General features: G+C 29.3%; 1 protein-coding gene across 1 annotated transcript; it reads right to left on the reverse strand.

Moving 5' to 3' along the window:
• Positions 1 to 12539: 12539 nt before the first annotated feature.
• On the reverse strand, positions 12540 to 13304 carry BGZ61DRAFT_475567 (uncharacterized protein; the record flags this gene model as incomplete). The annotated part of the gene is made up of 3 exons (XM_046248713.1): positions 12540 to 12633; positions 12687 to 12852; positions 13136 to 13304. 3 exons carry the CDS (start codon positions 13302 to 13304, stop codon positions 12540 to 12542), a joined length of 429 nt encoding a protein of 142 aa, XP_046106446.1.
• Positions 13305 to 14557: the final 1253 nt, after the last annotated feature.

A 14557-nucleotide genomic window follows, 5' to 3' on the forward strand; every position in this document is an offset into this window, starting at 1 on the left:
GGCAGTGCGCTTTCTTCCCTCCGGGGGGCAATTGTTACAGATTTCCCTGGATACCCAGCTGCGCAAGTCCCTGAGACTTGCCGGCGCATTTCCCGGCGGTAAGCCCGGGAAGTGCGGGGTAAGATACGCTCGGACTTCCCTGGGATTTCCGTAGGAAGTTGGGCAGTAATTTCCTTAGGAATTTCCTGGGAATTCCCAGGGAAATCTATAGTTAAATAACCAGGGATTTCCCTAGGTAGATAGAAAGAATTATATTATTTTTAAATTTTATTTATTTATTTATTTAGTATATATTATTTTATTTATATTTAGATTTATAGAATTTTTATAATTAATTTAAAAAAAAAATCTTTTAATTATTTAATTATAAAATAAAAAATTTATTATAATTTTATTTTATTATTTTAAAAAGCTTATTATTATTATTAAATTTATATTAATAATTTTATTATTAATTTTATTTAAATTTATATATTATATATTTATTTATTTTTTAATTTTAATTATTTTTAAATTATAAAAAAACTATTAAAAATTTTATATAAAATTATAATAATTAATATTATAACGTACATGATAAGCGAATGTCCCAGACAAGCGAATGTCCCAAAAATCCCTCAATCTCTCTTTCTTCCATTTGATCAATTAATTTACCACCACCAAACATGTCTCAATTTAATAAAGAGGCTAATATCCTTCTTGCTCTTCAAGCCCTTCAAAACAATCCATCATTAAGCATCCGACGCGCTGCATCAATCTACCATATCTGCAATAAAAGGCTAGGGCGCCGCCAGAAAGGCATGCAGTCTCGACGCGATATTATCCCTAAGTCACGCAAGCTATCCGATCTAGAGGAACAGATTATTGTTCAATTCATTCTCGACCTAGATTCGCGAGGGTTTCCCCCGCGACTGCGTGGTGTTGAAGAAATGGCTAACCGACTGCTCGCTGACCGCGACGCGTTACCTGTCGGCAAGCGCTGGGCTTCTAACTTCGTCAGGCGACAACTAGAGCTCAAGACGCGTTTTTTTCGTAAATACAACTATCAGAGGGCCAAATGCGAAGATCCAACCATTATTCGCAATTGGTTCCGGCTTGTGGAGAACACAATCGCGAAATATGGTATCGACCTAGCCGATATCTACAACTTTGATGAGACCGGCTTTATGATGGGCATAATTGCAAGCGGAATGGTCGTTACAGGTGCAGATAGGCGTGGAAACCCGAAATCAGTGCAGCCTGGAAATCGGGAATGGGTTACAGTCATTCAGGCGATTAATGCGGAAGGCTGGGCGATCCAGCCGTTTATCGTGGTTGCGGGCCAATATCACCTCGCCAGCTGGTACCGGGAAAGCAACCTCCCGGGCGATTGGGCTATTGCGACGACTCAAAATGGCTGGACCGACAATGAGACAGGTCTTGAGTGGCTCAAGCACTTTGACCGGCACACAAAGAATCGATCGACCGGTCGCTATCGTCTTCTGATCCTCGATGGGCACGAAAGTCACCACTCAGTCAACTTTGAGAAATATTGTGAACAGAACGATATTATTACACTTTGTATGCCACCTCATTCGTCTCATCTACTTCAGCCTCTTGATGTCGGGTGCTTTGGGCCGCTCAAAAAAGCCTACGGTCAAGAAATTGAGCAGTTGATCAGATGCTCTATAACCCACGTTTCAAAGACTGAGTTCTTTCCGGCCTTTTATGCCGCCCACCAAGCCGCCATGACGGAGAGCAATATCAAAGGGGGTTTTCGAGGGGCCGGACTTGCTCCTTTAGACTCAGAAAATGTCATATCAAAGCTTGATGTGCAGCTACAGACTCCAACACCGGTTGAGGAGGAGGTCAGCCTCCCTGACCCTTGGGTCTCGAAGACCCCAAAGACAGTCCTTGAGGCCAGCTCGCAGTCCGAATACCTCAAAAGACAGTTAGGAGGCATCAAAGCAGCTCTCCAACATCTATCCTTGAGGCGCTCGAGTCATTTTCTAAGGGAACAAAGGCAATAATGCATCAGATAGCATTATTGAAGTCTGAGAACCAGATCCTTCGACAGGCAAATGAGACCCTTAGTAAGCGGCGCAGAGCGAAAAGAACCCGCCTACAGAATAGAGGGAAGATGACTCTAGATGAGGGAAGGGATGAGATAGATCAGAGAGACGTTAATGCGCAGGTAGTGGCTGAATCATCGAGAAGTAGTGGTCGACGAAGGTCGGCGCCGCCGAGGGAAAGGCGCTGTGGAACATGTGGAAAGGCTGGTCATAATGCAAGGACCTGTCAGGCTATAATTGAGACCTCTGGAGAAGAGTATAGCGATTAGTTTTAATTGATTAATTATATTGTTGTGGTTTTATTGAGGTTTTAACTTTAGAGGTTAGGATTTTTGGGACATTCACTTGTTTGGGACATTCGCTTATTATATACGTTATTTTACTTTTTAGTATTTTTAGTTATTTTTTATTTTTAATATATTTTTATAAATTTTTATAATTATTTTAATAATATTATAATTACTTTTATTAATATAGCTTTTTAAATACTTTTATAATAGCTTTTTAAACTTCTATTAAAATTTTAATATTTAGGTTTTTTTTTTTAATTATATAACTTTTATATATTAATATATATATAAATACTAAGCTTAAGTTAATATTTACTTAATATTATAACTTTATATTTTCTAAAATTAATTAATTTTATAAATAAATATAATATAATATTAATAATTCCTTAATAAAAGAACCTAGTATTTAAATTTACTGCATTTTTATTATATATATATTATAGTTATTAAAGCTTAAATTTTAAATTTTAAGCTATTTTTTTCTTTTTTATTAAAATTCTATCTAACTTTTTTAACTCTAACCTTAATAAATACACTAAAAACTCTTATAACCTAACTTAATATCTTAAGATTCCTAATATCTATAATATCCTAAGTTATTTAAATCCCTCTTTTACTTTAAGTAGCTAATATCTATATTAATTTAATATAATATAATAACTTCTAGAATTAAGAGTTATATTTTTTACAGCTAATTTCTATAAGAAACTTTTAGCTCTTATTATTATTAGTATTTTTAATATTATTAGCTAAGTTATATAATATACCTATTTCTATCTAAATAAATATAATATTAATATTAGTAGCCTAACTTTTCTATAAATTAACTTTATTTCTATTATTAAAAAATAAGCTATATTTAAAAATAGCTAATATAATTTTTTAATTTCTATCTAGGTATTCTTAGTAATATAGTAAGAGATTTAAAAGGTTTCTTTCTTTAAGAAATTTTAAATAGTTATCTAGCTTATATCTTTTCTTTTTATCTTAAAGATTCTAATAAAATTCTATACTATATTAAAATCCAAATTTATATTTTTAATATATAGAAATATATATAATAAAAGCCTGATAATTAATAGTAGTTAATATAATAATAAGTTATTTAAATAAAATTTATTAAAATAAAATAAGTATTAAAGAAAAGTTAATCCCTTAATAATAAAAAATATCTTTTTTATATTTTATTACTTAAAATAAAATTACTATCTTAAGATTATTAACTATAAATAATAAGATTATTAACTATAAATAATAAGATTATTAATTATAAATAATAAGATTATTAACTATAAATAATAAAATTAAAATTAAAAAAGTTAAATAAAAGCTTTAAATAAAAACTAATAAATAATTTAATAGCAAGAAGAAATAGAAAATAACACCCAACTTATTAACTTACCCTAGAGGGAATATATAAAAAGTCATTATATAAATATCTTAGCCGGTTAGCCTAAAGCTATACCAAATTATATATATAAAATCGGATTAGTCTAAGACTTATATCTTCTAATAGGAAAGCATCTTATAAAATAGAATATCAGGTCGGTTGCAGAAAGGTTTACTAATAAGATATCAATAGGGCCTGCAGCAGTCTGATATCTAAGGGAGGTTAAAGATAGGAGTTAGATAGGGATTATAATAACGGTAAGAAGGCTTAAATAAATCTCTTAAAAATGAAGGCAATTAATTAATAGACTCTCTAGCAGCCTTAAGCTCTTCTAGCTTCTTTAACTTTTAGAAAGAATTTTTAATAAAAGGAAAAGTAATAATTTTTCTCTAGTAATAATATTAATCTTCTCTTTTAATTTTATTTAGGTTATTTTAGAGATATTTCTATTAGTTATTAGCTAGTTTAAGTATTTCTAACTACTTATTATAATATTTAGAATAAATATAGAATACTAACTTTTTAGTTTTTAAAAAAGGTAACTTAAAGAGAATTAATAGCTAAATACTTATATATTTTAATTATAGTAATATTAAATATCTAAAAAATAGGTATATATAGCCTCTTAAAGTATAAAAAGTTAATTTAAAAAATAGCTAGAAGTTAGTATAAAAACTTCTATAATAGCTAATATATTAACTATTTAGGTTAAATTTTACTTTAAGGCTTTTATTATACTTTATAGCTAAAAACCTACTAATATATATATATATTTAAACTTTTATACTAGAGCTAATCTTATTAGCAAAAAATTCATAATTAGTTAAGGCTTAAAATCTATTATAGTATACTACTTCTAACTTATAATTATAAATAAAATAACTCTTAAAATATACTATAACTAGCTAATATCTTTTATAATATAAAATTACTAAGGCTATATATAATTCTTTACTTAAATTTATATTAGTATTAATAGAAATTTAAATATAAAGAAAATTCTAATTCTTTTATTTATAATTATATTAGTAGATTAATATATTTATTTATATTCTATAAAGTAAAAATAGTAATTTAAATAAACTAGAAAAAAATTAAGAAAATCCCTTTTTATAAATTAGTATAAATATATAGAAAGAGAGCTTAAGCCTAAATAGTAATCTCAATACTAAAAGACTATATTATCTCTAGTAAAAAAAAATAATAGGCCTTTAAGTAAAGAATATTTCTAGAAATTACAAGATTTTCTAAATATATTTAAAGCTAGTAATACTAGCTGCTACTTTACTATAAATAACTAATTATATTATTAATATTATTAATAGTAAAATACCTCTATATAGCCTATCTACTCTTTATTATAAGTAGAACTTAGGAAATTATAAAATTACCTTAGAAAAATCTAACTAATAGCTATATCTAACTCTTAAAGAGCCTATAGAAGTACTTATTCTTTTTATATTAAAGAAGAACAGTAATTATAACTATATATTAACTATAAAGGATTTAATAGAATTATAAAAAAGAATTATTACTTTTTTCTTTAATATTAGAATTCTTAATAGAATTTAGGAGTAAAATACTTCTTTAAACTTAATATTAAGAATACCTACTACTGATTTATATTAAGAAAGAAGATAAGTAGAAGACTATATTTATATTTAATATAGGTATTTTAAATGCCTAGTTATATCTTTTAGGCTAATTAATACTCTAGCTACCTTCTAGAGCTATATCTATAACTTTATAGGCCTAGTAGATATAATCTATATTATCTATTTAGATAATATTCTTATTTTCTCTAAGAATTAAGATTTATATATATAGTACCTTAAATAAATCTTAAAATAGATATAAAAGCAGAGCTATATATAAAACTCTTTAAGTATATATTCTATAAGAATTATATAAAATTCCTTAAGTTTATTTTATTAACTGAGAGTATTTTAATAGATTTTACTAAATAGAAACTATAACTTACTAAAAAAACCCTAAACTTATAGAAAGATATAAGTTTTTTAAGCTTCTATAACTTCTACTAATAATTTATCTATAGATATTCTGGATTATAGGCCTACTATATAACTTACTAAAAGAAAGTAAGAATAATAAGAAGCCCGGGTCTATACTGCTAAATAATACTAAAAAAGCAGTATTTTAACAGCTAATTAATATATTTTAATTAGCCTTCTTACTGAGATATTTTAACTCTAACCTTTAATTTAAGTAGAGATTAATATATCTATATATATTATAATAGATATGCGGATTAGCTCTATTTCTATTATTAAGAAATAGACTACATCTAAAAATAGCTAATATAATTCTTTAGTTTCTATTTAGGTATTCTAAGTAGTATAGTAAGAGGTCTAGAAGGTTTCTTTCTCTAAGGAATTTTAAATAGTTATCTAGCTTATATCTTTCCCTTTTATCTTAAAGATTCTAATAGAATTCTATACTATACTAGAATCTAGATTTATATTCTTAATATATAGAGATATATATAATAAGAGCCTTGCAATTAATAGTCGATATAGTAATAAGTTATTTAGATAAAATTTATTAAGATAGAATAAGTATTAGAAGGGAAGTTAGTCTCTTAATAATAGGAGATATTAGTCTCCCTTATATTCTATTACTCGGAATAAGGTTACTATTTTAAGGTTATTAACTGCAGATAGTAAGGTTATTAACTGCAAATAGCAAGGTTGTTAACTATAGATAATAGGGTTGAAGTTAGAGGGGTTAAATAGAAGCTTTAGGCAGAGACTAGTAGGCAATAACCTTATTATTTAGCTATTATTTCTTCTAATGCTAGATATAGCTCTTATTATTTATTCCTACTATTTAAGATTACTATATAACTTTAATCTATCTAATAATATTAAGTAAAGCTAAAAAACTAAATACTATAATAGGTATTATTTTATAACTAGATTTAAAAGAATATTATTACTCTATAATATTTTAATTTAGAAAGTTTAAAGGCCTTAAGTTAATATATAGTATATTTAACTAGAAATTAATAGCTATTATTAAGTTATTTAAATATTAGTAATACTACCTTAAAAAGCTAGTAAAAATAGTAGAGATTTTAAGTAACTACTATAACTTATAGATTTTTATAAAGAATATAAAGCTAAATAGCTAATAAGCTAGATAGTATATATATTTAATACTCTATAATTTTATTATTAAGTATCAGCTCGGGAAGAATAATTTTATAAATATATTCTTATAATATCTAGATTATAATAGTAAAAAGATAGAAAATAATAAATTAATCTTTAAGCTATAAAGTAAAATAGAAAAAGTCTAAAGAGTAATATTATAAAATAAAATTAAATAAAAATAAAAGATAAACTTATTAATAATTAGATAGAAGATAATAAAATATCCTTAAAATTAAAAAAAGATTCTACTTATAGGTATAATAATAAGTCTTTAGGGATAGATAATACTCTAGTTTCTATACTACTCTTAAGTAGTAAACCCCCCCCCAAACCTAAAATAATAAGCAGAGTAGATAAGAAAATAATCTAAATATAAATAGCAAATCCCTTATAAATAAGCTAGAAGAGCTATATAATAAAAAAAGGCTTATAAGAAGAAGACCTCTAAGCTTTTAGAGGAAGTTATTTAATACCTCTAGGCTACTAATAAGAATACTTAATAGTAAAAGCTAAAGTAACTTAGCTAGAAAGTAAGAGACCTAGTAGTAATTAGTTAATTAGAGGTAATAATCTCTTTTAATTTTATAATTATTTATTTATATCTAATAAACTTAGTATATAGAAGGAGATTTTATAGCTATATTATAATAACTCTTATTAAATTACTTTAAAAGAAAAAGAATTAAAAGCTAATTTAGTAAAAATTCTATTAAATTAGTATTAAATATAATATTAAGGATTATATTAGAATCTATACTATATATTAGGGGGCTATAGCCTAATAATATTAACTTTATAAATAGCTTAAATTCCTACTAATTTCTAGTAACTCTAAAATAAATCTTAATAGATTTTATAATTAGACTGCTAGTAGTTAATTAAAAAGAAAAGAAAGTTAATATAATTTTAATTATTATTAATTAATTTATAAAATATATTCTATTTCTTTTAGTATCTATAATAATTACTACTATAGAACTTATAGAGCTTTTTTACTATAAAGTAAAATTAATCTATAGTAACCTTAAGAGATTATATTAAATTAGATTCTATTTTTACTAGTAAATTCTAAGTGGAATTATACTATATATTATATATAAAATAAGGCTTTTAATAGTATTTTACCCTAAATTAATAGATAAATAAAGTAATAAACTAGATACTTAAGTACTACTTAGGTATTTTATTAATAGCAATTAAGCTAATTAGCTATATTACTTTAATTAATTTAATTTCCTATAATAATACCTAAATAGTATAATAGAATACTTATCTTTTATAGCTTTTTAAGGCTATAAGCTTAATTTTTTACTAAAGTAAAGGTAATATCTTAAAAGATATATAAGGTATATATATAGCTATAATACTTAGTAGACCTCTATAAATACTAAAGAAATATTAGTAAAAAGAATTAAAAAATAAGTAAAGTACTATAATATATATTATAACCTACTTAAGTTTATATAAGGATCTTATAGGCCTATCTACTAGAAATCTTAAATTAAAAAGAGAAAAGAAAAAGCTAGTAGTATATTTTATTAGATTCTTTTAAGTAATTAAGGTTATTAAAAAGTAGTATACTACTAGCTCTTCTAGAAAAATACTTTTAATTATATAATATATTTTATATTTCCTTTTAGAATTTTAATATACTTACTATAAAATATATTAAAACTCTTTTAATATCTAATTTTAAAGAAGATAATATAAAGTAGGAAATTAAATATATTAAGAAGAAAAAGTAGTTAAGAAGGGAAATATATTACCTTATTAAATAAAAAGCTAGCTAGTAGAATATAATTAGTAGATATTAAAAAAAACTTAAAAATACCTCTTATTACTATAAGAATTTAATAACTCTAAGTTAAAATATAAGTAAAAGTATAAAAAAAGATTATAAAATAATAAGAGAATATTAAATTATATAAATAAAGAAAATAAAAATAGAATTTATAAGTACCTATAGCTTTTTTATCTTAATAGGCTAAAGCTATTTCTAACTATAGAATACTACCCTAGAATACTCTTAATAAATAGAAACTTTATTAGAGTATAGCTTAAAACTAGAAATAAAATAAAAAACTCTTAAAGAAGTAGTATAACTAAGAAGTATAATAATAATAAATATTAAGATTATAAGAATTAAATATTAAAAAGAGAGGATACTTTAAAAGAAGCTTCTTATAATATTATTACTAACTTACTTATTAAAGTTAAGAATCTTAATTAATTTATTATAAAAAGCCTAAAAGCTAGATATTATATTATAAAACTAGAATTACTATACTTAAGATATAAAATTTATATTATTTCTAATAAGTATAAATAGTAGCAAATTATATAAAGATAAAATATTAGTAAAAATATAATTAAGTAAGTAAAAAGCTAGACTTATAGTAGAGGTAGTAGAGTAGGGTTATAAAGTAGGTATAGATAATAGCAATTATTAATAAATAAATAATATTAGCTAGAAGTATTTTAAAAAATTAATAAAAAATAGAAAAATTAAAAAAAGGTTAATATATAGCAATAACTTTCTTAATATTAATTAAGTTATAATCTAATAATATATAATCTTAATAGCCTTAAAAATACTATTTAAATTTATAGCTAAATTTATAAAATAAATTTATATAAAATAAATAAAGAAATAATAAAACTTATTACTCTTCTTAAATTTTAAGTTATTATTCTTATTATTAATATTTATATAAATTAGATTATAAATAAAAATTAAAAAATAATTAATTTATAAATCTTATTCTTAAAATTAATAAATAAATTAAATAATATTAATTAATACTTATATTCTAAGAAAAATACTTACTACTAATAAAAATACTTATAAAATATAGAAATTACTATACTTATTATACTACTTATACTAAACTAACTTAATATTAAAAAAATATATTAATTAATATTATATTAATAAGAAAAAGTTACCTTCTTACTAATGTATATAATAAGTAAGTAAGATAGATAAGTAAGTAAGATACCTAGCTATAATTATACAACTACTTATATTTAAATTAACTTTTCTTACCTATAATAATAGAGTTATCTAATAAAGAAAGCTGTATATTCTTAGTTATTTAAGCTATTTAAAATAACTAAGTCTAAGTACCCGGCTGTTATAAAGATTTATATAGTTAGTATAGCAATATTAAGTTGCCGATTTAATAGGATACTATCCCAATGTAATACTATACCCAAATCACATAAATTTACAGATCTAAAGGAGAAAATAATTATTAAATATGCCCTTGACTAAATTTACAATTATTTCCTCCCTAGCTTTGTAATATGGAAGATATAGCCAATTAATTGCTTGCCGACTGCAATATACTTCTAGTTGGGAAGGCTGGCTTTAAACTTCTCAGGCGAAATTAAAGCTTAAAATGCATTTTACGCGTAGATATAACTATTAGAAAGCTTAATGTAAAGATCCTAATATTATTTAGAGTTAGTTTTAGCTTATATAAAATATAATTGCAAAATATAATATCTAGGAATTAGATATCTATAATTTAATGAGATTGAGTTTATAATAGTATTATCTCGACTGGAATGGTTATTATAAGTACTAAATGATGTAGAAGATTAAAAATAGCCTAGCTAGGAGATAGGGAATAGGTTACTATAATCTAGGGTATTAATTTAAGGGTGGCAATCTCTATTTATTATTATTACAGGTAATATTATCTTAGGCCTAGTATAATAAAAGAACTTCCTTACAACTGGGTTATTGCAACCTTAAATAACAGCTGACAACAAATAAAAGAGGCCTAAAATGAATCCAGCACTTTAATAAGTATTTAAAGGTATGTTCTTCTAGCTTTTATTGCCTTCTTATATTAAATGGGTATAAAAGCTACTATTTAACTAAATTTAAGCTATATTATAAGGAGAATAATATTATTACTTTTATATGCTACTATATTTATTTATATCTTCTAGCTACTTAATTTAGTTGCTTTAGGCTACTTAAGTAGGCTATAGTTATAAATTGAGATTATAATAAAAACCTAAATTATATATATTACTAAGGTTAATTTCTTTTTATATTTAAGTGTATTTTAAAGTATAATATTAGAAAAAAATATTAGAAGTTTTTAAGTATAGAACTTATTCTATATAATTTAGAAAGTATACTTTCTTACTTAAATATTAAGTTACAGACTCCATTGCCTATATATATAATTTAAATTACCCAACTTTTAGGTTCCAAAGACCTTAAATAACCTAATTAAAGCTACTTTACAAACTAATTTCATTAAAACTTAAATTAGTTATTACTAGGGGAGCTCTTTAACATTAATTTTAGCTACTATGGATTAATTTATAAAGGGGGCGCGAGGAATAATACACTAGATAGCATTATTGCAGGCGGAGGTCAATGAGCTTCAGGAGGCAAATGCGACACTTAGCTAGCGGCGCAGGACGAAAAAAACACGTCTCCGGCTTTCAGGGAGCATGACAGTAGCTGAGGGGCAGGAGCTACAAGATCAGAGGGAAATCGCTGATCAGATACAGCAGGAAACGCAGCAAAGTAATGGTCGGAAGAGGCGGACGGAGACGAGGGAACGGCGATGTGGAAGATGCAGGCAGCCTGGGCATAATGCGCGCACTTGTCAAGCTGATGTAGATATGTCTAGGGAAGAGGATAGTGATTGATTTTAATTGATTGAGGTGTTGTAGTTGTTTTATTTTGATATTTACTGGTGAAGGTTTGGTTAGGTGTCTTACTTGCTTGTCTGTCTTACTCGCTTATCATGTACGTTAGTAGTACTAGCTATAATAGTAATAATTCTTCCCTTTATATATTTTAAGACCTTTTTATTCTAATTAATCCTAATTTATAGCCCAGACTGTATATAATTATAATAAGTATCTATAAATTGCAATATAATACTAATATTATAAACTGCCTCTTACTAAGAGTATTAAAATTAAAATTAGATAATAAATTAAGTTAGTATCTAAAATAAGACTTTAAGATCTTCTATAGTTTATCTAAGATATTATATTTTCCAGATACAGTTTAAATATACCACTAGCCCAGAGTCTTATTTATTAATAACAGGATCTTAGGGTCGGGATTGCTTGTACGCTGGCCAGCATCATTGCGATATTGTAGCTAATAAAAGCCCGGATAAAATTCAGTTGCCATTAAGCGGCTGAACCGCGTCAGGTATTTAGCCAGGGAAAGTTCCATATCTTCAATAGGTTTAAAATAAAATCCCGCTCTCCCGTCCATTGCGTTATCCAAAACGTACGATGATACACCTTCGTAGCCTCCACTGGTGCATGAGCGGACTATTAATTGCAACGAGGTGAGCGGAGGCACTAAGGGCTGTGAGGGAGAGTGCGAGAAAACAGGTCCTTATACTGGAAGTACCCGGGGGCTTGACTAAGCAGACTCCGCAGCTTTGGCTGCCCCTCTCCTCACCGGAGAGGGGTCGGCGTTGCTTGCTTACTCAGACCCCCGAGTACCAATTATGTTTCGTTTTCTAAGTTGAAAATATGTAACTTAGCGGTATTTGTACGGCGTTTACCAAGGCCAATAGCCTCTGCTATCATGTTCCGCAGGCCCATGTTGTGTCATTGGGTAGTTCTCGCCTATGTACTGTTACCACGCCTGTTCCATTGGATAGACCCCTGTCGTGTCAAGGTTGAAGGGGACCTTGCCCATCGATGCAGTACCACTGGGGTGGTAGCAGCCACTATAAAAGTTAGTGATACAGAAATATGCAAGGTTCTTGTTTGGCAAACTTACGCTCCATTCTCACGGATGCGAGCATTAACCTCATCGTCAGTTGAGTTGATAGTGAGCGGCTTCTCGCTAACCTCGCCTGAAATAATCTCCCGGCCGATAACAGTTTCGTTGCTTGTCATGAGCTTGATGTCTGTGCGAATTGCTTCGCGCGGCGCATACCGGTCAACTGTAGTACCCAAGAAGTTGGGTCGATGATTGGTTCGTCGTTAATGTCAGCTAACGAGATGGTGACAGAGCCTTCGGCTTGCACATACAGGTGATTCATTCAGTCTGATGCTGGATTGGTCAAGGCGGGAGGGAAGCACCCAGCCGTCCACGCGTATGCGCCATTTGGGACAAGATCTGCTCGCAGCTCCGCCCGACATCAGTGACGGGTGATTCCGCCGCGCTGAATCAAGAAAATGCCTCGCCTCGACTGCGATGTCTGCCCTAGGCATCCCCGGGCTCACATGGTACGCCTCGGAAACGGGTACCACAGGTACCACGGGTTGGAGCAATATCCGGTCGACCGAATACGAGCTCTCGTCGTGCCACTGCTGAGCTTACCCTCCAAAGAACAAATATTTGGAAGGAGTATCCAAAGTTTGATTGAAGGGCTATTTGGGAAACCATTGTCATTACAAAGAGTGCGCATAAATAAAAAACCGTTCTCCCTTTTAAGATTCGAACCTGGAAGGTGTGATCGGAGTTGATAAAGGAAAGGAGAATTGCCACGGCCAACTTCGTTCCTCAAGGCTTCTTTGCGCAAATTGCGACCGGTTGGCCTCTCCTGTTAGTTTACTAAAGCAGCGGGGTTAAGTATTTCCATCAATCACAAAGCTGTATTGAATAGCCTAAATGCACACAGAGCTGATCCGGCTCCGTTGTACTGGGAACATACTGTGAGAAGTCTACAGAGTACCAAGAAACTCTTTAATCCTCTACCAAAATGTTGTACTCAGTCTAATTTCGACGGCTTGGTTAACATTTGGTTCAACTGTGCCAGGACAAAATGCCCCTCAACACTAAGCGACTGACGACAAAAGACCGCATCGCATCTTTGGCGCTCAACAAGAGACCGGGTCTTGGTGTGAGCTGAGCAAGCCGCCCCAACCGTCACAAAATATACACAAACTTCATGCAAACACTTGGAGCGATTAAAACCAGGCAGGAAAGAAACAGGGAACTCGACTATCTCAGCGCCGCAGCAGGATCAAGTTTACTCCGGTCCTATTCAGTGGCGTAAGCACTGAGCGGCAGACGGGCGCCGACTCGCCGACTCGATTTGTGATCTTGCATGTCTCCCTGGCGGGCGGCTTGCGGCTGAATCGTATATTCGCACTGCTGACATACGAGAACTCGGTACTCGGGCAACACGTTAGAAGGTCCGCCGATGATGTTAGCGGGCATATGCTGGGTAGGTCGGTACCGGAGGGCTTTGGACTGCCCGAGCAATAAACTCCGTAAACTCCACGGATTACCGAGCATGCAAGCGGACAGAAATTGAGGCCACTGATTGGAGCAACGGCTGACCCCTTGTCGTCATTGCAACCTCCCATGCACCCTGATTAAACTCTGTGTGTCTCTCCAGTTTACCAAGCCGTTAATCCTACTGTACAGGCCACAAGGGTATCAAAGGTTGATTGGGCATGTATCGCTTAGCTGTGCATTAGCTGTGGGAATACCTGCGAGACTAGCTGCCCAAATAACCTTTGTTACCCTTGTGCCTGTACTATTGTCTAGTGCGAGGTGAATTGTTCGATGCGAAGGTCAATCCCGATTCCAGCTGACAAATTTTATGCACGGATTCTGCAACCTAACTCGGCTCTTCAAGAATTCCGAGTATAAGTTGAGCCGAGATGCGAGTTCCTGTGGAAGGGGTCCGATTGCGT

The sequence above is a fragment of the Ilyonectria robusta genome (assembly GCF_021365365.1).
Source record: "Ilyonectria robusta strain PMI_751 chromosome Unknown BGZ61scaffold_6, whole genome shotgun sequence".
Lineage (NCBI taxonomy): Eukaryota > Fungi > Ascomycota > Sordariomycetes > Hypocreales > Nectriaceae > Ilyonectria > Ilyonectria robusta.